This window comes from Eleginops maclovinus, chromosome 2 (genome assembly GCF_036324505.1).
Source record: "Eleginops maclovinus isolate JMC-PN-2008 ecotype Puerto Natales chromosome 2, JC_Emac_rtc_rv5, whole genome shotgun sequence".
In the NCBI taxonomy this organism is placed as follows: domain Eukaryota; kingdom Metazoa; phylum Chordata; class Actinopteri; order Perciformes; family Eleginopidae; genus Eleginops; species Eleginops maclovinus.
The window spans coordinates 15,062,253-15,085,031 of NC_086350.1; the positions used below are offsets into that span (position 1 = coordinate 15,062,253).

General features: G+C 41.7%; 1 protein-coding gene across 1 annotated transcript in view; it reads right to left on the reverse strand.

Annotated features, from left to right (window-relative positions):
* wwox (WW domain containing oxidoreductase) overlaps positions 1-22,779 on the reverse strand; it is a 125,811-nt gene that overhangs the window by 95,974 nt on the left and 7,058 nt on the right. The window contains exon 5 of the mRNA XM_063901058.1: positions 19,352-19,458. Within this exon, the coding sequence (XP_063757128.1) occupies positions 19,352-19,458 (107 nt within the window). The remainder of the gene's footprint in view (positions 1-19,351; positions 19,459-22,779) is intronic.

Genomic DNA, 22,779 nt, shown 5'->3' on the forward strand with positions numbered 1-22,779 from the left:
ATCCTGTTCAATAAGACAGTGGACCACTCTACTAACTCTTAAAACACACACATGTAGGCGTACTCACACACGCACACACAGGTACACACACTTCGCTGACCCCTTTAATAGCATTGCAGCCACCCCTAATGGATGCAAGCAAGTGGAACCGCCAAATAATACACTGTCTTAATGCACTAGGCTCATTCTCATCCCCTTCTCTGCCTTCCCTCTCACACTTTAACCCCTGTTTCCATCTTCAGTCACCTCGTGCTGCCCCTTCCCCACCTCAGCTCTCCTTATAGATCACCAATGCAGGGACACCACTTAAGAAATCAAAAGTACCCCCCATATATACAAAACACTTAGCCTACAGCCAGCCTGGGTTAACTCCTCAGGCAAGAAGTAGGATGGTAAAAGAGAAGGGTAAGACAGAAGAGTGTACTAACTCTATCGGTTGATATGGTTACTATTGTTCCCTACAAATACCTGATATCAATATGGAGGCGTCAGCAATATTACATGGCTGCATTTAAACCAGCAGGTGCGGAGGTAAGGTGTCGTAATGGCGGTGAAAGTGAATGAGCATGGAAGACGCCATGTGAAAAGGGCACCTTATAAAAGCAATTAGAGAAATGACTTTGAGCCCCTCTTCTTGCTCTGTAGATTAGAACAGGCCTCGGAGGGAGGAACACAGGAACTCAGATCTCTGTGACCTTGTCCGCAACACGCCACACTAAATTGGTCATCAGCTTTTAAGACCGTATTTTATCATAGATATATATTTTTAGCGAAAGAAAAAGAGAAAGGGAAGGAGGGGGGAAACTGTGGGATGTGCTGGTCGTATATCATCCTGTCACAATTATGACGTTTGTTCATAAATACCAACCAATCTCCTCTCCACCTGGCTAAGTCACATGCACTTGTGCTTATGCAGGCAGCAAACACCAACAAAGAGATATGGACACACCCCACGTGCGATGAACGCACATGGACGCCGCAAATAAAGAAACAGACACATCTGGCTGTGTGCCCTACCACAGGTCTGAGAATTGACCTCCACACACAGACAAAGAGACGGAATACACACTCGAGAAACATGAATTCAAACACTCAAATGAAGGGACACACTCTACACATTACAAACACAAACGCACACAAACAAACAAATGCACGCGCACACACACATCCACTTACTCACTGACATGCACACACACCGCAATTAATAGGGAGGCAGGTCTCTGGTGAGGAAGAGAAAGTGCCTGTTCAGCACATACAGTACAGGCAGAATATGCAATTTCCTCCAGTTAAGTCTGTATTAAATTGATTTCTTCTTTCTCTGACACGGACTGGGTTTTTCCCCCCTAATGAAAGCTGGATAATCTACAGGTTTTCCCTTTCCTGAAATCAAGTTACAAATCAAGCAATCGCAGGGGCAGATATGGGAAAGGTGAAGGAAGGACAGGGGATGATTTTCCAGATGAGAAAAATAGAGAATGAGGCTGATACTCTTAACACGGACATCAGAGGCACCTCTCTCTGTCTCGCTCTCTCTCTCTCTCAATATCTCAGACACACACACACACACACACACACACACACACACACTTACTTAGCGCTAGGTGTCGGCTAAGTACTTGCTGACATTTCTGTTCAGTGACGTACTAAGGCTACGGCAGGCCATGTTGGTAAACACCGCATTAATGAGTGTAATTAATGAAACACATTAATTAGTAAGCACTTCAATGAGTTAATCACTCACTCAGACCTGACAAGGACTCATGTAGAGGCTGCAGAGAAACACTGAGCATGCTGAGAGGACACAAAGGAGGAGGACAACAAAAAAGGGGGAAATAATTACAGGTAACCAGTGAATAATAACATTTTTCAATTAAGACTTAAAGAAATTAACTAAGAAAATGTACTGGTAAGAATGAGCAAAAATGTGTTCTTTAAGGAGTAATCCTTTTGCAGACCAAAACAGGAATGCAACATTTTATATTAAAGAATTATTAGTACTGCCATTTTTTATAATATATTTGGTCAAAATGTACACAATTTCACTTCCTTAATATTATGCTTTGTATTTTAAATTACCATAGAGTGACACAAATTGTATATGCTAATTCGTGTTACATTTCTAATCTCCAATGTTACTATTAACTTTATTTTTCAATTGAAATTATTTATTTTATTTTATATAATATAAAATAAAAACATGATTATAATATTACTATTATAACTCTGGTACTAGAAATAGTTTTACAAAAACAGGACACTACGTACAAAATTAAGTAAAAGATATGATAAGTATTGTGAGTTATCGTGCAAAGAGGACTTTATATCATAGCTTGTATGGAGCCTGGTATTATTTACAATTGAGAACTTCATTACTTTACAGGAGAGAGACAAACAGCTATAAGAGAGAGAAAAATAGAGACAAAGAGATGGAAAGAGTGTGTTAAAGCCCGAGACACAGAGAGAGAGACAGAGATGGGCAATGAAAAGGACAGGACGGTCATCATAATTGCAGAGTTTGCTTTTCGGATGCAGACATACCAGGGCCATGGGGCCTGAGGCAGAGATCATATTCCACACTAACACACACATACAAACTTACACATGCACCCATATATATCGACACACACACACACAATAATAAAGTGTTTTTTCATTGAGGCAAAGGACAGCTGATATCATTTTTAAAGTGTTTTGGCTGCATTTGTGTTCTAGAACGGATACATTGAGATGAGGACATTTATGTTTTAATCCTAACAATGTTATAATAAAAAGTTGCTCTGTGTCAATCAGTGTATATGACTGTGTGGTGTGTGTGTGAGTGTGTGTGTGTGTGTGTGTGTGTGTGTGTGTGTGTGTGTGTGTGTGTGTGTGTGTGTGTGTGTGTGTGTGTGTGTGAGTGTGTCCTTTTCTGCCTCTGCTTCCCTGTTCCCTTCTTTCGTCCAGCGCAGAGCCTGATCAGATTTACATTAAAAAGTGATGGAGATTTAAATAATGTGTCTATGTTCTCAGAAAGACATTAAGAGATTTTCATCTTACTCTCCTCTTCCTCTCTGTCTTTTCCTCTCCATTTCCTCACCCTCTCCTGCTTCTATCTCCCCCCTCATCTCACCCACTCCATCTCCACCAGATTCGCAGACAGTGCACATTTTTCTGCATGTCTTCAGTGTAACCGATACACCTAACAACCACGATTTTAATGCAATCCATATTGCTTCCTAATATTTCAGATCTCAGAATAAGCACTGGCAATTACGTATTTACACCTAGCTTATTTTGCAATTCTGCAAAGGGACTTTAGTGCTTTTCTGAACGACACACGTAGACTTAGATGCTGATTATGTTGTGGTTGGATAACAAAGTTAGAGGAAAACTCCTAGACCCTGTGCACTTACACTGCACATGTAACTTTCAATTTGGGGTGTCAGCAGAAAAGCTAAATAATGTGTTCTTTTCAAGTATGTTGGTAATGTGATTGCTTTATCAAAACCTGCTAGTTTTATACCCCTTAATTTCTCCTGAAACACTCCTGCCTTGCATCATCTCGGTATCCGGAGGGCGGGTAAAATACCAGACACCCTAGCAGAAATACATTTACACATATGTAAACTGATGTAGTGAACACACATCGCTGTACAGAGATGATAAATGAAGCCCCTTTGATTTGGTTACCCAAGCTCTTTTTGTATCAGCTTTATAAAAACATAAGCATCACATAATTGAATAAGAAAAGAATCTGGCAATTAAGAAACATGGAGACCTTTGATGTGAGTAAGTGTATAATAGGCCTTTTGATGAGATGTTTACACTCCGCAGGGTCTGGTACGCACTTTGATTAAAAGCTCTTTTGTTTGGCAATATTCTAAACTGCTTACCATTTTCCAGTGTCACAATAGTTTAGCCTAGAAGTACAGGAGATTGTGTCTTTTCTTTTCTTCTCCTCTCTCTGGGATAAAGTCTCTTGTTTTGAATCACAGTAAGCGTTACAAGAAAAGAAAAGAATGAAAGTAATAGCTCAGATTAAATGCTATACTAGGATAAATTAACGGCTTACAGTGAGACAATTGAATATAAATGATTAATTATAATCATCACTATCGTTATATGGTCATTTTCATATTCACTACCACCAACTGACGTTGTTAAAGCACCATTATACATGATCCACCCTGTCTGTTGATAAGGTCATGTGGTTTTGCATTCTGTTACACTGATTTGAATAATAGGATTCTCATCATGCATCTTTAGCCCCTTGTCGCCTGATAATAGCCTGGAAGTCACTCGTTGAACGATGTAATAAATGCATCATGTGACTTCAGCAAAGGTCGTGGGTCAGCCAGCCACGGATTGTCAACGGAGCGCTGGCCTGACAGAGAATAAATGATGCCTTGTAAACAAATTGAATTATTGCTTTAATTCATACAGTCTGATTAAATTTGCAGAGAGAAGAGTCCTTCACAAGGGAACAGGAAAGTGAAGGAATGACAGTGAGGAGGAAGAAAGAAAAAGAAGATAAAAGGCCATACACCTTCTGCCTCCATCGGTCCATCACGCTTTCTCTTTGGCTCCACTGACGGAGGAGTAACTACATTAACAATCCTGAACATCTCACAAGACTCTGCGCTGCTTTCTGTAGACAGTGAGCCTTCTTTTGTCTCTGAGCTAAATGTAATAAAGGTTGTGTTATATTGAGTTGGGCCAGGCCACCAGGCTGTCTCCCTGCCCTGGCACCAGCTGAGTGACAATAAACAGGAGACAGATCTGAATTCAACAAACTGATACACAGACTACAGATTGTCTATTGCAAAAACATTTAAGGAAGTTTAGATAATTACAAAGAAAAGAAAATGTACAAAAGATGTAAAAACAGACTTAGCTTATTCAGGCAGGAGCTGGGGAAAACATTTGTGTAAGCTTTTTGAAAAAGGCAAAAGGGAAAGCCCATCTCCTATGGTACACCCCATGAACCTAAAAACCCTGAATGAAACATCAGTATTAAGTTTGGTCTATCACCCAAAGCTGCATTAGGTCTCTCCTCAGTTTGCTCCTTAATTCCATCAGAGTGATCCCACATTATTGCCCTCTAACAGTACCCTAAACGGAGAATAAAAAGTTTGCTCCCCTCTAGCAGTGTATTACCAGGAAACAACAGGCCCTCTCCTCATTAAGTTATAGATATAAATGCTCCAAAGCATGAAATTACCCCCGAGCCTCCCTCTCCAAATAACCTGGTTTGCAAACAAATGATCCGAGCACAAGCAGTAAAAGGCAGATTATTAAAATAATAGGAGGGATTTAAATTTGCATCCACAGAACAACTCAACACAGGACTGTGCAATTACTCCTCCCCCTCCTCTGCCCTTGTTCATTGCACCTTTCTACAGGCTAGCAGAGTCCCGCGCACTTTATTGTGTCCATCTGTTCTTTCTTTGAAACGTGAGTTTCAGAGTTTGGTATCCTCAGGTGTGTGTGTGTGTGTGTGTGTGTGTGTGTGTGTGTGTGTGTGTGTGTGTGTGTGTGTGTGTGTGTGTGTGTGTGTGTGTGTGTGTGTGTGTGTGTGTGTGTGTGTGTGTGTGTGTGTGTGTGTGTGTGTGTGTGTGTGTGTGTGTGGTCATCCACTTATCTGGTAGTATCTAGTCATTGTTAACCTTCTTCTCAGACAATTTACATGCTCGTACTTTCTTATTCTCCTAGGCTCTCACCCTTATTTCTCTCTTCCTATCTTATGCTATGATAAATATCTGACTTTATCCTGAGACAATAACGTTCCCTCCTGAAGTAAATGGGGAGTGATGAGAGACTGAGGTACACAGGAATGGACGAGGCAAAGGGTGCTCAAGTCCGCATTACTTCTGAGTTATGGCCTCTATTTGCATCTCAATCAGCCTGTTGGAGAGCCCACCACCTTGGTAACACCCCCATCACAGCACAGCCACCCCCGGTAATCAGGGAGATTTAGTGGGACCAGCAGCCTACCATGGGCACCCCCTGGCTGGGGCTCGCAGCTCATTCCCAGGCCCTGGTCTCGCTAAGGGCCCTCTGGGCCACATCCAAACACAGGAGAATGGCAGCACTTAACAAGACCGAGGAAGACCAAAATAGACGAGCAGCAGGAACAGGCCATAAAACAGAGGGAAAACAAAGCACCCGTGCGATTGTTATAGATGTTCCGGTATAGATGTCTGCATAGTGTTCTGTACTGCTGCCTCATTATAGCAGCAGGAAAAAAGAAAACAAACTTGAACTTGTGACCTTAGGTGAGAACATTTTATCTCAGAGTTGATGATGACACCATCGTGCTGCTCTCATGCAGCAAACACGGGCTTGCTCTAACATGTAATGGGAGTATGTGCACCCACAAACACAAACACACACAGCTACATGGTGTGATTGCAGATAGTGAATGCTCCACTTGAGAGTTGCCTCTCTAGTTAGCGCTGTCTCATGGCTGAACCCTGCTCAGGTATTATTACTTACACTCAGGCCTATTGATATTGTGACTCCGGCATCTGTTCACCTCCTTGTTACTGCCTGGACCCCAGCACAGCGTACACACATACATATGTCTGCCTGTGTGCATGCCATGTGTGTCTGTACCCGTTAGTTTGTTTGTGTGTGTATCCCGGACCTCTTGGGTAGAGAGTAGTCACTGAGCTCAGAAGAAAACGAGATCCCGAGGAGGCTAATAGAGAAACACTCGACACTCCAGGGGCCTAATCAACTGCGAAGGACTCGTACCCATAGCTCCAAATCTCTCTCTTAAACACACACACACACCGGCCTTTCTTTCTCCCTCTAATCTCGCCAATACTACAAACTCCACAATCCACACACCAACGCTACATCTCACAAAGACTTGTAGAAAAACAAGAATAAAAGAGAATGCAAGACTGGAAAACCTAACTTAAGCTACAAACACAGATGGCTCAGGTGAGCTGAGGAAAAGACTAAACAAAAAGGGACGCAGGACTAGCGTTAGGATGGAAGATGGAGAGACTCTGAATGCGGAGCTGAGTTTCAGTTATCAGAATCAAATATTAGTGGGGGGAAAAAAACTGGGGAGTGGGCAACATTAATCAAAGTGTTCACCTAGTGGGCAGCCATATGGCAGATCAGCACGCCAACAGTGCAAACTTGCTGATCTTCAGTAACGGGGTGCAATTAATTCCACTGGCTGCATTCATCTCTCCCTCACACACTGAAGGAAGGGAGGTAGAAAAGAAGGAGAGAGAACAGAGGAGGGTTTGTTATGACTCTTTACTCTTCTTCTTCAACTCTTTCTTCCTTTCTCTCCCTCTTGGAGCAGAGGAATCAAACCCAGGTGATGAATGAGGTGGACACAAGGGCCTCAGGTAGCTGCTGTGGCGATGGTGGGGGGAGTGATGGGGGGTGGGACAAGAAAAAGTGAAGAAATTAGGAAACTGAGATAGAGGACAGCAGCAAGAGAGGATTAGGTTATTTGAAGATTGAGCCGAGGCATTTGTAAGACCTTAAAATACATATTTATGTGCATGTAGTTTTCCCAACTGAGACTTTTTTCAGATTCTACCAACAATTGTCAAAAAATAAAGCCTCATACTTAATTAACATAATTCACCAGAATCACACACTTGTATTATTATTTATTTTATTTATTTTATATAGGCTAAGGTTGTTTACTTACTTTAATTACTGTCATTAATGTCAATAGAATCTGGTGGCTTTGGCAGAGCTGAATATAGTGGGCTCCATCCCCTGTCAAAACGGTCGGTATCACTGACCGGTTAAAATATTCTTAATATAGAGTACATTCAAACTGATATTGATTTCTTTAGTCTGGCCTTTTTTTATGTGGCTAAATGCTTTGATGCTGCCCCAGCACAGCAGTACATTGTTACTGTACCAGTTCTCCTATTTGTTTCTCTATACTGGGGCAGGCCGAACACCACCTACTGTATTCATTACAATGACTTATATAGGAAGCTCATACAACCCCACTTCATAACATCCAAACTATCCCTTTAAAGTCTGTTATTTGCATGAATATAACGGAGTCGGAAATACAGTTTTTACTCTCAGGAACTAACAAAAGAATGTGCAGCTTTCCTTTAAAACACAATCTCAGTGAATCTGGAATGAAGTGTCTCTGCAACATTACATCAAATTCAGTGTTTTTATCAGATATAAATTCATTAAAATGTGAATTAAAAAAGCAAACATGATAAGTGACGTCATTCTTCAGTCTGACAGAGAAATCGTGCATTGAAAAAGATGGTCAGTGTTTGAGCATTCACTTTATGAGCAAGTAAATTTCAGCACAACCTGACCACACAAGCTCACACACTCAGCTCTCAAACCTCTTTTGATTTTATGTAAAATTAGGCACTCCCCTGACTCTTAACACAAGCTCATCTCCATTAGCCGCAACCTAGTAAAACTGACTCCATCAAATGAGTTGTGGATATGCATTCCCCCGGCACTCTCATCTCTCCCATCCATACAAATATACTGCATCTGCTATCTCATGTCCATATCTCCGTAAGTCAGCTCCTCCCATAGGCCTAGTCACCATACCACCCATACCAATATCATAAATGACTGTGGGGGAAGCCTTCATTAGGGCAGCAACCCCTTAATCAGAGCATTTTCCTTTTGCACATTGGGATGGTTCTTTATGGCCCAAAAGGGGCTCTGTTAATGAGGAAGTACACATGTCTCCATTTCCTGTCTAGCCAGGTCGGCAGTTCCTGTATTTGGCCCTATTAAATCAGGATGCTTTTTTAATGAGCTATATTCATTTTGGTCAAGCATCAAACACTATGTAGACATCCAATAACAGAATATATGAAAAGGCGTACAGAATTAATTACACTAATACTCTTGCCCAACATCCTGACATAGCCATAGCCATTATTACCAACCTTTGGAGATGAGAGGAAGTAAATTACAAAAGAGGTGTCATCAAAGGTATTTTGATGTCTTTATCTCTATCAAATGGGGTTGGACTATTTAATGCACTCAAGCAGCATGGCTTGAACCCATGTGATGGCCGCTGAATCATAGCAGTGTCACAGTAAATTCTGTTACAGTGATCGCACAAACTTGGTGCTTTTTCCCGTTCTGCTCTTGGCGCGCTCATTCTTCTCAATCCTCCTCTCCACACCTCTGATCTCTCCATGTCTCCTGTCTTTCTTTCCCTCCATCATCCCCTTTCCCCTCCCAGGCCTCGTTGACATTAACCTGCAGCACTCACATTTTCCCATGGTTCTCCATGCTGCTCTCCGCATGTCAGAGCGGGAGGCTTTATGGCCCACATCCATCAGTGTCACATGCCAGGATTTATGGGAGATGGAGTCCAAACCTGATCGCTCTGAATCAGTCTTGCTGAAGCCGACCCTTGGGCCACTGTGGGATGTAATGGATGAGCATCCGTACCCCCCAGCCCTACCTCACATCACTTCAGTCTCTCCTCGCCCATACCCTGCACTCCTCTCTTCATCTCTGATGATTTTTACTCCCCTCTGAACATGAGTCCAGTCCACTTCCTTGCCCTATTTGGCTCGTCTTGGTGATTCATTCAAACCTAATGGAGATTTGGTGACCAAAAATTAATGAGGCCTTCCAACCGAAGGAAATATCCAAGTGTACTAACATACACTCACACAGACATAAGCTCATCATTCACTGCTCTGTGTAGGGTTTTATTTGGGCTAATTCATCATGACACTGTATTAATAGGCAGCAGTGCCCTTCAGATGAGAGATGAGAGCCCTCCAATTAACTTTGTTCACTGCCACAGACAGACTTGTAATGACAAAGGTCTTTCAAATGACTCTGTCCTGCAGAGGCTCTCCGTGTGTTAGAGCTCAACTGAAGGGGTAGAAGAAGCTCGTGATCAAGAAGAGATGGACAAATTACAATTTTTTCCACACATTTTGTACTCAAACTTTGTGCTTCTATACCAACTCGCAGAGCACATGTGGACTAACCAATGTTTCAACCCAACAGGACGTTATCTAAAAAAATAAGTTTGGATGGGTTCTGCAGGAAACTTGAAGTTCTATCTTACTATTTTACTACAGCCACATACACATCGCTTGGGTACATGAAAAAATCCAAAGCTGCTAAATTTGGAAATTTGCCATTCAAGGGAACGGTTTTGCAGTCAATGAGTAAAACGGTGCTTTAAAATGTAATTTCCACTCAAAAAAATAACCCAATCCATTATGACAGCATTGACGACAAAAAGACCAAGAAAGTTTGAGACATCCTGCTTGCTCCCCATGCGGTCCAGCCCAGAATTAATCAGCTGGGCCCCTGCGGTCTACATATATAGTGCTGTGACTCAGGGAGTTAGAGGTTAAAGGTCAATCTGTGTTCACTGGTTTACAGCAGGTTTTATTACAGTTATTTGATATATTTACACAAACTGTTCACCTCCTCACCTGCCTCTATATAGAATTGGAAAGTTGCACAGTGCATACCCACACACGCACACACACACACACACACACACACAAACACACACACAAGCTAATTCCTCAACTGGAACAGGTGAAGTTATATTGCTCTGCGGCCCCCCCAAACAGGTCGGTACCCTAATAAAGGCTTTACACTATGAAAGAAACACAGTGAGGCAGCTCGGACACCTCTGAGTCTCCCTCAGCATACACACATACATGCACACACACATAAACACAGTCACATACACATTGGCACACAAGGGCTGTGCCTGGTCACAGGTCAGGAGAGCCTGTAGCTGTCTGTGCTACAGGGGAGCAGAGCCGTTTTAACCTGTAATATACTTGCCTCTCCCCTGGTGCCACTTGTTGGGGTTTTAGTCGAGGGGAAATTACACCTGCTCTCTAGCCTGAGACCAGCACTGACACACAGACGACTGAAACTGGGGATTTTATATATACACACACACACACACACACACACACACACACACACACACACACACACACACACACACACACACACACACACACACACACACACACACACACACACACACACACACACACACACACACACACACACACACACACACAGCTATAACTATAATAGTTACCTATCATTATATCGTTTTAAAAGCTGTTCTGACTCAAGTTGACTGTTGAGTCCACACCTCAATGGCAAATGGTATTGTTGGGATCAATTTGAGTGATTGTAGGAACACATAAAAACGATCCAATCAAAATCCATCTGATTACAAATTTGTTGCACACAGGAGGGTAGATTGTTAAAATGGTTTGTAAACATATTTTCCATCACCATTAAAATGCAGTTTTAGAAATAAACAGCATCTCTCTTTCTATCTCCCCTAAACACTTTACTATGCTGTACCATGGCTGGGCAGAACAGTGTGGATCCTCACATTGTTATATTTACAGTTATACGCTAGTTGATATAGTATGGTTGCTAAATACATAGATGGATAGAATTACTTTATTGATCCCAATTTGGGAATTTCTTTCGTTCTTAGTGTGGACACCCCTTCACACCTGGTCTCCATCCACCATCCCCACAGGCTAGCAGGTTTAATGGATGATAAGAAAAAAGACAATGAGCTGGCTTTAACGTCCACAAACAGTTTGCACGCGTGAAAACAAACCAAAACAGTTGTTTATTTCATACACACAGGAACAACCACATGTATTAAAGTTGTGTAAGATAAGAAAACATTATGATACTGTAGGCCTAATAATTTGCCACTGTGTAGGCTTAATTCTGGTGAGTCTTGAAGGCCGTTTCATCTTGAAATGTTAAACTAAAACGAAAACAACATCTAGCCTACTCTGCAAGTCAAATGTGAGCTGAGAGATAATCATTGAAATGGGGCAGGAGAGAATGAAACTAATAAAAAGGCAGTGTATCAAAGTATCGCAGTTAAGCATTAGTCACGTGAGGGCAACTACGCCACAACTGTGGTGTTCTCTAAATGTATCCCCCTCGTCCCATGCTTGATTTATGGACCTGTAAAAACACACGTTGTTTTTAATCTACTGCTGCCTGAATCTGCCCCACTAATGAAATGTGGATTTGTGCGTGTGTGTGTATGTGTGTGTGTTAATGATGTATGAGGCTGAGGTTTGATTCTTTGAGCATGAATTTTCTCTCTGATAAATATGCATTCAGTTACACAGACTGATTAAGCTGTAAACCAGTGTTAACTCTGTGTCAAAGTACATACAAACACACACATATAAACATACGTACATGCACACACTAACAAACACACAACTTTCCCAGAAAATAACGATAGCTTTGCCTGGGGCAGGAATGTTTGGATGCCTGGAGCGGTTCCCTGATATCAATTCCATGAGACCTGACTGCAGAGGATATCCTATAAACACTAGACAAGGCTCAGAGACACAGCCTTATCAGCAAAACACATTTTACACAGTCAAGGATGATGATTTGCAGAGTCCTGCACCAAGATGCTAGATATCGATTTTTGGGGTAATAAACTGAATACAAAAAAGAAATAACAATCTCCATATATACACGGTAAATGGCAAAAGATTGCCAAGTCTTTAGAGGCCACATCCTTGTCTGAGAAAGCACACTTTCATCTTCCTTTTGTATGCAAAAACTTATAACAACCCAATCTTTTGACGTTCACAACAATTCATTAGAATTCCTTATTTCTTCTAGAGAGAGCACTCGACTATAGAGAGCATAGCAACCATTATTCTTGATCTGCCTGACATTGAATTATGTGACCTGCAGTGTGAGACTGGTCGGACGTGGCAGCTGTTGACTTGTAGTGACGCACTTGTCTGTTGTTAGCGGACAAACTCTATGTCCTTTACAACAAAAACAAACTGACACCGGGGTGCATGCACACACACTCATCTCCTATGTTTTTTTTCCCCCTTTCTAAAATGCGAGCCAAATAGGACATGGACGTGTAGGCCACCAAATACATGGACGTTCAAACACACATACTCATTAAGTTCCTATCTCATGTCTGACTATACTCTTGAAAGATGAAGAGAGACAGCATCAGACAATTTAAATCTCACATAGACATCAAACACAGAATTACATCTAATTAGCCTATTGCATCTTCTATGAAATTTATCAGGGGATCTGGAAGCCTCTTCTAATTTCAAACTGTGCTAAAGATGCTAAAAGAGCTTGGGGTAATATCGGATAAACGTTATAGCCACTTGCCAGATGGTTCCTGCATTCAACATTACTGTGTTTGCTTGTTTGGCAGACATTAACTAAGCCTCAGTCTATTTGGCTGCAGCTTATTACAACTGGCTCCTCTCCTGATTTAAAACATTTCAGTGTGTGCTGGACTTGTCTCTCTGTGGTCAGCACTTCTCAGACTTCAATAAAAACATTCTCTGCTGGCAGAGAGAAAGACGGGGAGAAAGAGTGAAAGAGATCCAAGCCACCTCTCACCTCTCTCATCATAAGAAGCCCTCGTCCCAGGGCTATGGGCCCACCTTCAGAGGCGAGAGTGAAAGAGTGAGGGATGAGAGTCTGTCAGGTTCAAACAACAAAGGGGTGCTGCCTTACACATCCTTCCTCAACCTGTCCCCTTCAGTGGCAGTGACATCATTTAAATCATTTAAAACCTCCTCAACATGACCTATGGCAAGTGACCCGTCATTCTAACGCTCACACCTCCATGTGAGACGGCTGCCGAACTGCTTATTTAGCAGAAAATACCACCCGGCTAACTATGTGATTTATTCAAAATTATTCCTCCACAGTGCTCCTTCACACGGAGCATTTGCCCATAGTTCACTGTGGTCCAGGCAATTAGGAGCAGGCCACACCTCTTCAGGAGACAGAGCACCTGGCTATAGCAGACAGACATAAGGAGGATGAGAGCTGAGCGGCGCACAGATTTTCACGACGGCCTGGAATAACTAAGCAGAGCAGTGAGGGAGACTGAGGGAGTGAGGAATGCAAGCAAGGCACTTTAGGATTCATTTAGGTTCCCCATCTCCCTGGTCACTTTATTAGCAGTCTGGGAAGAGTGATGCATGTCCCAAAGCTATGCAAAATGCATAATCAAGCATTTAAATACAAACCATGTGGATGGGTGTGTGCAATGTGCACGCACCTATGTGTGCACACATCCTGTACTTGTGGAGTGTATTACATTGATGTAAAATCACACACACACAAAATGCTTATTATTCTAAAAACTCAAGGTATTCAACTCTTTTACGTTTATTGTAGTAGTCTATACAACACAGAGCCTCCTTTACTATTCCCACGAGCTGCATTGTAACCGTCACCTGTGTAATGTAAAGAAATCCTCAGTGGTATATTACAGTAAAGTCTATTGTAGTGTAAGCTTCGTGGGGTCGGAGGAATCAGAGTTGAGTAAATTTGAGGAAAAAGAGGTTTCCTCATCAAATTTACATATCGCAATTCAAACCTCTTTTCATCAATCCCTTTTGCTCCCTTCAGTGCCAGGCCGATGTAGACTGTAGTTAGGGGAGTGGGACCTTTTTATTCCCAGTCCACAGACAGAATGCAGGTAGGAAAAAAACAAATAAATAAGTAAATAAGGGCTCCCTGGAGAGGTGGATGCATGCTACTAATATACCAGGACACAGAACAATTTTCACAATGCCCTATCCTGGAAATAAGGGAAAGCCGCCACCCTCTCAATGATTCAGTGGATGCACCTGATATTGGAGATGAGGATTGGGAGAGCAGCCAGAGATGGAAGTGCAGTGTAATTTCGGTATAGTCTGGGGACAATCTGAGAAGGGGCTCTAGGGCTCCTTAAGTACAAGCGTCAACATCCCCAACAACAATCTCCACTGGATTTATCTGAGCTCGAGCAGTGGTGTGTCAGCATAACCACATGTAAAATAAAATTACTTGTGCCTCTGCTTTTTAATGAAAGAAAGTGCACCATTTGAGGCACCAAACCATAAAAGGGTATGCATGTTTTTTTATTCAAACAATTGATAAGAAATGTTTTGTTAAAAATGAAAAGAAACTAAGCTCAGTATGCCATGATTTTAAACATCTTATGAAGAAAAAGAAAACCAGGAAAATAGTTATAAAACAAGATTAGGTTTAAAATCCTGCAGAAATGACAAACTCAAATCTTATGGGTTCTCTGGCAGCAGAGAAGAGATTCACAGACCTACTCACTGACCTGGGAAATGGGCTGCTATTTCCTTAATCATTGTGGGAGGGAAATTAGAGGCAAAAAAGGAACGTAATCGAAGGGTGAACGGAGGGGGACAAAAGTCTTTTGAGGCCTTTCAGAGATTAAAAAAAAGAAAGAGCAAGGGAGAAGGGAAAGAGAGGGGAAGAGTGACTAAAAGAGCAGCATCCTGAGGCCCTTGAGGGGGATGCAACCCACCAGGTCAGCATTTCACATGTGTCACTTCCTGTTGGCCTCAGCAGGGAGAGCGTGGCATGGCATGGTGGCCAGCGGGGGCACAGGGCCTGCCACACAGACACAGGAGGTTATGCACCGGGCAGACAGACAAATGCTTCCACACACACACACACACCCCTTTTCCTGTGCTAACAAGTTTGATTTGGGTTAAAGGTAGAGCATGGTGACAGAGGGGTTTTACTGCATGCATGTATAACAATCATGAAAGATTCATTTTCATAACAAAACAGTCATGTGACATTCTCAGGGATGGTAAACAAGTTTATGTACTTAGAACCTCAAGAAGAGACTGCCTTGTTCCTGTCTGTCTTTCAAGACCTTCCCTGCATACGTCACTTTACCTGAAAAAGGGAAACGTATAGATATATATTTCTAAATATCTGAAGGCCTGAATCTAATAACAATGATTAAGGTAGAGGTTTGTGACGGAGGGTATGTATTCTTTGAAATCTTTTCATATCTAACAGAGCAGAGACTGTCTGCCTATGTGAGTGACCGCTGCTTATCGGCTCTCAGTCCGCTTGTTTCGCTCTGCCTCTCTGGCCTGTGTTAATGTTGCTGTTTGACATTGCAAGCAGCAGGCTTTTTTCTCCCAGCAGCCTCAGTGGACACTGAGCTTTAGCCTAATTGGTTCCAGAGCAGACCCTGACAGAACTCTCCTCAGCGGCATGCAGCCATATTAATACCCCCCTGCCACACACACACACACACACACACACACACACACACACACACACACAACAAAAACAAGCACAGCAATCAGTGACTAGCTCGCTAATTAACGCCCTTACAAAGCATCTCATTAGCATGTGTTGTAGAAAGGGGCAGTGGGGGAAATAAGCATTTTGGATTAAAAAAAAGGAAAGAAATTACAAAATAAGACCATGCCGCACGAGTCTGTATGTGTTTGTATTGTAATCTACTCGGGCCAAGGGCCTTGGTTGGCCCACTGTATCTCAGGGGAGTCCATTACAGCTCCCTGAGGGAGACATTGGAGTCAAAGATAAGCAGAATTTGAAAGGCAATAAGGAAAAATAAATCTTCTGCACGCAGGCAACACTTTGGTTGTTAACCAGCAACTTAACCTGCCTGCACTGTGAGAGGAATAGGAGATGGATTGGAAAGGAGGATGTGGGAAAAGTCAAAGGAAAGAAGTGCTGCTGAGCTCAAACATCTGTTACCTGAGGAAATCGTTACATCAAAAATAAGATGGAAAATATATCATAACAAACAACATTTTGATTCAAAAATTCTGCTTTGTCTCTTTTTGGTGAAAGACACTTCCCTCTCCGTATTTTCCTTTCCTTCTGCTCTCCCTCCACCATCCCAGCATCCATCTGCTGGTTAATCTCCCCTGGTTTTACTGTGGCTTCATCACAGCCTGTAAAAACAGGCCCCTTTGAACCCTATAAAGGCAACTAGCATCGGGCTTATTGTAAAACACAATCATAAGGTAAATGTTTATCCCCACTCCGCCACTCTAAACTCCCCTAATGAGCCTGCTGGAGGGGGTTCACCTCGCAGCTCGAACAGGGGGAGAGAAAATAACCCATTCGGCACAGATTAGCCCTGCGGTGGAGATGGAGCTGAAGTCCCATCATGAAAACAATGTGTAACATAAACACAGTGAGAAACTAATTTCATGATAAAAATTCAGCAAAAACACAAACAGGTATTACAATCTCTAGAGTGCCAAACAAGCTTTATGATGTAAAGCTTAACATGTAATCAGTTAAATACATCAACATTCTAGGGCTGGAAAATATATTGAAATGATATTCATATAGTTCAGATTTCTTCTTAGATTTTATTATTAAGTGTAATGGCAAAAGGTGGCTGGAAAGTGATGTGAGCTTCTGAGTTTAACAGACTGTTCTAGATTTACTTCCTCAACCTCCTTAGTCATTGTATCCTCATTAATGCTAATAATTGATCAAAAATATAAATGTGTAAATATTTAGTGAAAGGTATTGATAATGTGGTATTTGGTCAGAAATATTGTGATCTGTAATTCTCCATATTGCTGAGCCTTTAAACAAATACTTTAATATTAGAGAAAGATGAAGTAGAGGTACCAGTAATGTTATGTAAAGTGTATTGTTCTGTTTATACTGAGGTTGTTCCTGGCAGAGCATGGTCTGATGGCTGGGAAGGATGAGCCCTCTGACCCTGCACTTCCTAACAGCCATTGGCTGATCTGACCTGCCCATTATCCACCGGTGACCCCACTATTATACCCACTGTCAGTACACAACGCTGCGCTGAACGGCACCGCCCTGAGCTGCAGACAAGCCATCGCTCTCACCTCTGAACAGCAGCACTTGCCCACACAGCCAGAGAGTTAGAGAAAGAGAGAGTTCAGAGTAATAGTAAGCAGGTAGTTAGAGGTCAGAGGTCCTGTGCAATCGGGACAGCACTTCCACTCCTGGCAGCCAGAGCGGAACTCTGAGAGGGACCTGGAAGTAGATATGATGACCTTTTGTACAGAGGACCCCAAAATATAGCCTCTTATCAAAATGACCTTAACGCAGGAGCATGGGAAGGCGAGCAGAGTCCATCCATCATCTTAAAGATTAATCCTCCTCTCTATTCTTCTCCTGAATCTATTAATAATGTCGCCAGAAGGGAGAATTTGCGGCAAAGATTTATTCTGATATTGTGACTTTTATTCATTAGCCTATAACAGGGGGATTCCTTTAGGAGGAAATATGGAGTTGGCTTAGGGAATGCTAATTCACTCCTCGTGCTCTTTTTGAATGATACAGAGCTGTATTAACTCAATCCCTTAATTTCCTGAAAATATGCACTTGTAAGACAAATAAAGAACATTATCGTTTACACCAGAGGTCATCAGTCAATTGATGGTGTGAATTTCAAACAGCTTCCATGTGTTGCTTCACAAACATTTAACAACATCTTGGATAATTCAGTGGCAGGTGTGAAATCAATTTGACTAGAAAATCTGGCACTTAGATCGGAGCTTTTCCTCATTCATTGAAACAAAGCAGCTACATTAATAGATCTGTACACTGGATTTCGCACTGTGGAGCAGCACTGACAGCCCCAGGGGCATACTTCAATTAGAGACATGGGTGAGTTTAAACACTGCAGATCTACTCTCGCTCAAAGGCGTTTGTCTCCCTCTCTCGCTCCCCCTGTTTTCCTGCCTCTCGGTCTCTCTCTCCATATATGCGCTGAGCACTCACTCTCCTTCTTCTTCAAATCCTGCTCTCTGTAATCAACCCAGTGCTAATGGCTTATTCTTTCTGCTCCAGCACCCACATTTCACTTGTTTATTTTCCCACACTCGTAAATCTGGGGACGCGTCACAAGCGCAGCGATATTAGAGCAATAATCTCAGGTAATTATCAGATGCCCTCTCCCACATTTTCCTTTCCCATTTTCTCTCTACTTCTCTATCTAATGCTCTCCCTCTCTCTTGCTTTAAGCAGAGACACCCAAAGAGACGTTTTTACCTCTTGTCGGATATGCAGGGATTTTTAGGAGCTAAACATGAATACTTGAACTTTTTCTCTCATTAGGAAAATTGTGTCACTTTAACAAGGGAGACCAGAATATGAAGGCCATATAAACAATTGGATCATTTATTTCATGTTACTGATGCGTGCATTTTTGTAACATTAAAGGTGTCACACAACCACTGCTAACATTGTAACAAGTCTAATAATCATTTTTATGGACCGAAATGATAGATTTGTTACAGAAAGAGTTAATAATGATCCACATAAAACAGCCTCTATATTTAGATTCTGGTCTTAAGATGAAAGGGAGTAACCTCAGGGAGTATCCTTAAATCCCGAAAAATAAGCTAAATAATATTTGGCTTAATTGTCAATAAGTGTTACCAGAATAAAATCATTTCTGTTCTTTTCATATACCTTTTGGACATCACAAGTTTAGTATTTTATAGAGTTGATTTCAAGCATAATATTGGGAATGTTGTAGACTGCCACTTACCCACTCCTGCTGAATGAGGCTGACAGCCTTGCTGGCCCGAGACAGGTTTCGACACGCCAGGATCACATGGGCGCCATGAAGAGCAAAAGACCTGGCTGTCTCAAAGCCTAAGACACGATCAGGGAGACAGAAAGACAGACAGAAAAAAAATTAGAGCGAGCAACGCTTCAAAGATTAGTTTTTTCTTGAGATAACTTTGATTCTCAGGGGTGGAATCTAATGGGGTGTCGGGGGTGGTGATGCTGACGGTGGGGGTTGGGGTGCAAGTTAAAATCCCTATCAATTTTCCATATAATTTCTTTCATTGAGTAACCCAGTGGTCTGGTAGACGGAGCTAATCATTTCTCTCTGAAGTGATGAAACTGATTGAATTATTGTGGACTTCCTCTCTCTTATTAGATAAAGTTTTGGATCTGACCGCGGCTCTGAGGAAGGTATCGCTGCTCATACTGGGTTAGAGGAAGGGAGGTCGGCTGTTAATTATGTTGGGAATTATAGAGTGCTGGCAGTAATTATGAAAACATGGCTCATAATAGAGCGTCAGATGAACAACCAAACAGACATGACATTCAAACTGAACCTTGGTGTGATATTTCAGAACATGAGTGCCTCTGATAAGGATGCTTCCCCCATGAAACGAGGTCCGCGCATGCACACAGAATTTATCAGTCCAAGACTACTTCATGGCTCCATCCAAATCATGTAGTCACGATAAAACTGACAAAAACTGAAGATAGAGGGAGAGAATTTCACTTCTAAATTACAAGTCTAAATGGGTCATTTCAACCCATAGGTTGAATTAATTTATGAGATTAACATTCACAGTATTTTCATTCCCCGCGACATTTACTATCCCTCAAAGTTCAACACCACCGAGCAGCTTCACGTTTTTCAGTCCAGCCTCTGCACTAAACACAAACCACAGTGAGACACACACATATACTGTGTACAGTGTGAGAGCCCTGATTGACGAACTGACGGCCACAATAACTGATTGTGGCAAATAGGGTCTGAGAGGCAGAGTGTATCAGAGGGTGGATTAATATGAACTGTAATTAGATTATATGTCTTAATCTGATTTTCATTAAGAGCAAAACTGGGAGGCCTAATTGTGAGGAGAGCGTTAAGGACTAATATCTATTAAAACTCAAAATTGGAGTCGGATTGGAAGCCCTCTCTGACAAGTGAAGCATGGAATTAAATTATATGACACCTTATTAGGTGTAATGGAGGAGACTGTGGCTGAGAGCCGAGATCATTCCACTTACAGGAAATGAAATAGAAAATAAAAACAACATGACAGAAAAAAAACGAGCGCTGTGACTCCAGGAGTAAATATGCCCTTTGAATCTGCAATTGGAGCAGCCAACTATAGGAAACAAATGTCATAAAATCTTCTTTATGTCATGCAAAATGTCTGGATTTTCACTATAATTTAATCATAACACTAATAATAAATAATGTCAGGTCTGAAATGTTAAGGATGTTACTTGTATTAAGATTACAGCATATTTAAAATGAATCTAACAGAAAATAATCCATAAGAAGCTGCAAAATGTGAAACAGATATTTATTTATTTATTTTTTAAAGGATTCCAAACATGCCCTCATTTAAAGGGTTTTTTCATCGTTTATAAATTGGACAAGAGTTCTGGCTTCTGGTAAACAACAACACCTCACACTCACTTGTTGTGTGTACAAACCATGAAAGTGAAATTAATCGACACCAGTGTTTTCCATAATGGAGAACAAATTAGAATATGGCAGCAACAACAGCAGCAGCATTGAAGTCATGTTTTTCCAATGACAAATAACAACGGCTTGACATTAATTGTGAAATAACGAGAGTGGCGTTGCTGTAACAGAGACTCCACGCCCTCTCACCCATGTCGCCAGTAGAGAGGGCCGCACTGAAATGAGTTCCTGGTCAGGTGTACAACACTGACAGTCTGTTTCAGCATTGTACACCGATGGTAGAACATGAAGGAGGTCAGACAGGGGGTTCTTTTCCTCCGCTGGATTGACAGACGCCATAAGCTGTATTACAACACACAGGAGGCCCGGCAATTATGCTGGGCCGTAATGATCTTTCAGGTTCTTTTGTCTAATAGGACATGGGAAAAACAGATGAAAAGGAAGAAGAATGTGTGCACTTTAAAAGCTGGGAGATGAAGACAACACATTCAGTCCTGTTAAGGAAAGTCCTTTGATTGTGTGCTTGTTCAATACAAAGATTCACAATGCAACAACAAATACAGTAAGTGGCTCAAAATTTGTTTTAGTGTTATGTATAAAATGCATAAAAAAATGTGTAAAATATCCATTAAGCAGTGAATGCTCTTCATGGTACATTAGGATCCTGGCCCTTCTGATATCCCCCAATAATGAGTGTGATTTAGTGATTTCACGCTTTGTTTGTCCTCCCTGGCCCGCCGCCCCTCTCTGGATCCCCCTCGTACACAGGTGTATTGGCTCAAAGTAATGAGATCATTACCAGCCTCGTCAGTAAACGTGTTTATTTGGCAAACGGAACAGCCTGCTCCTTCTCTCTCTTGATCTGCATCCAAAGAGGCATTTAACTAAAATAAGCTCCGTAGTACAATTGGGCAAACAGAAGTCGATTCCGATCATTACAAGACCTGTGGGTAAACAGACATGGTTCCCACAATCCCCTTTCGACAGAGCTCAATTTGTGCTCGGTTAAAAGAACACAAGAGCAACACAGATCATGACCAGACTACATATCACTCACGCCGATGAATAATATGGCAGTTTTAAATGTATTGCACAATATAAAAATATGTTGTGTGTTATATTTCTGAAGCAAATAAATGATATCCTAAATATGAGACAGCTAATTACACTGTTTAAATCTGTGTATGTATGACTGATTTAATTTGGTGAAGTCAGCCTGATTTATGCAGCCAAATTTCCTTAGATGGTTTAATGTTTATGAATTTGCAGATGTATTTAAGGTGATGTGGAGCATGTGCAAGCTGCAGCCCCCCCCCCACCCCCCTTCTGTTCAAATGATTCCTCAGCCTCACTTCCTTGATTTTAGCCCAAGATCATATCTCATCTCTACCTAAATCCCTAGCTGTGTCTGAAGTATCTTGCTTTCACTATTAAGTGAACAGTATTTACTAAAAGCAATCACATTTGATTGTCATAATTCTAGGCCCTTGTAACCACAATAAACTGCAGCAAACACTTTCCAAATGGGGGAGATAAAACAATGATAGAACAATAGCTGTCAACCGCAGAACTTTTGAAAAAACATATTAGAATAACTGTGTATAAGGTATACAATGGCATGAAGAAAACAAAATAAAAGACTTGTTTAGGCCACTGCAACATTTAGAGTAACACTGCAACATGGCGCCCTCCCCCATGCATCCAAGGGTTTTTTTGTGATAGAAAAGCTACTG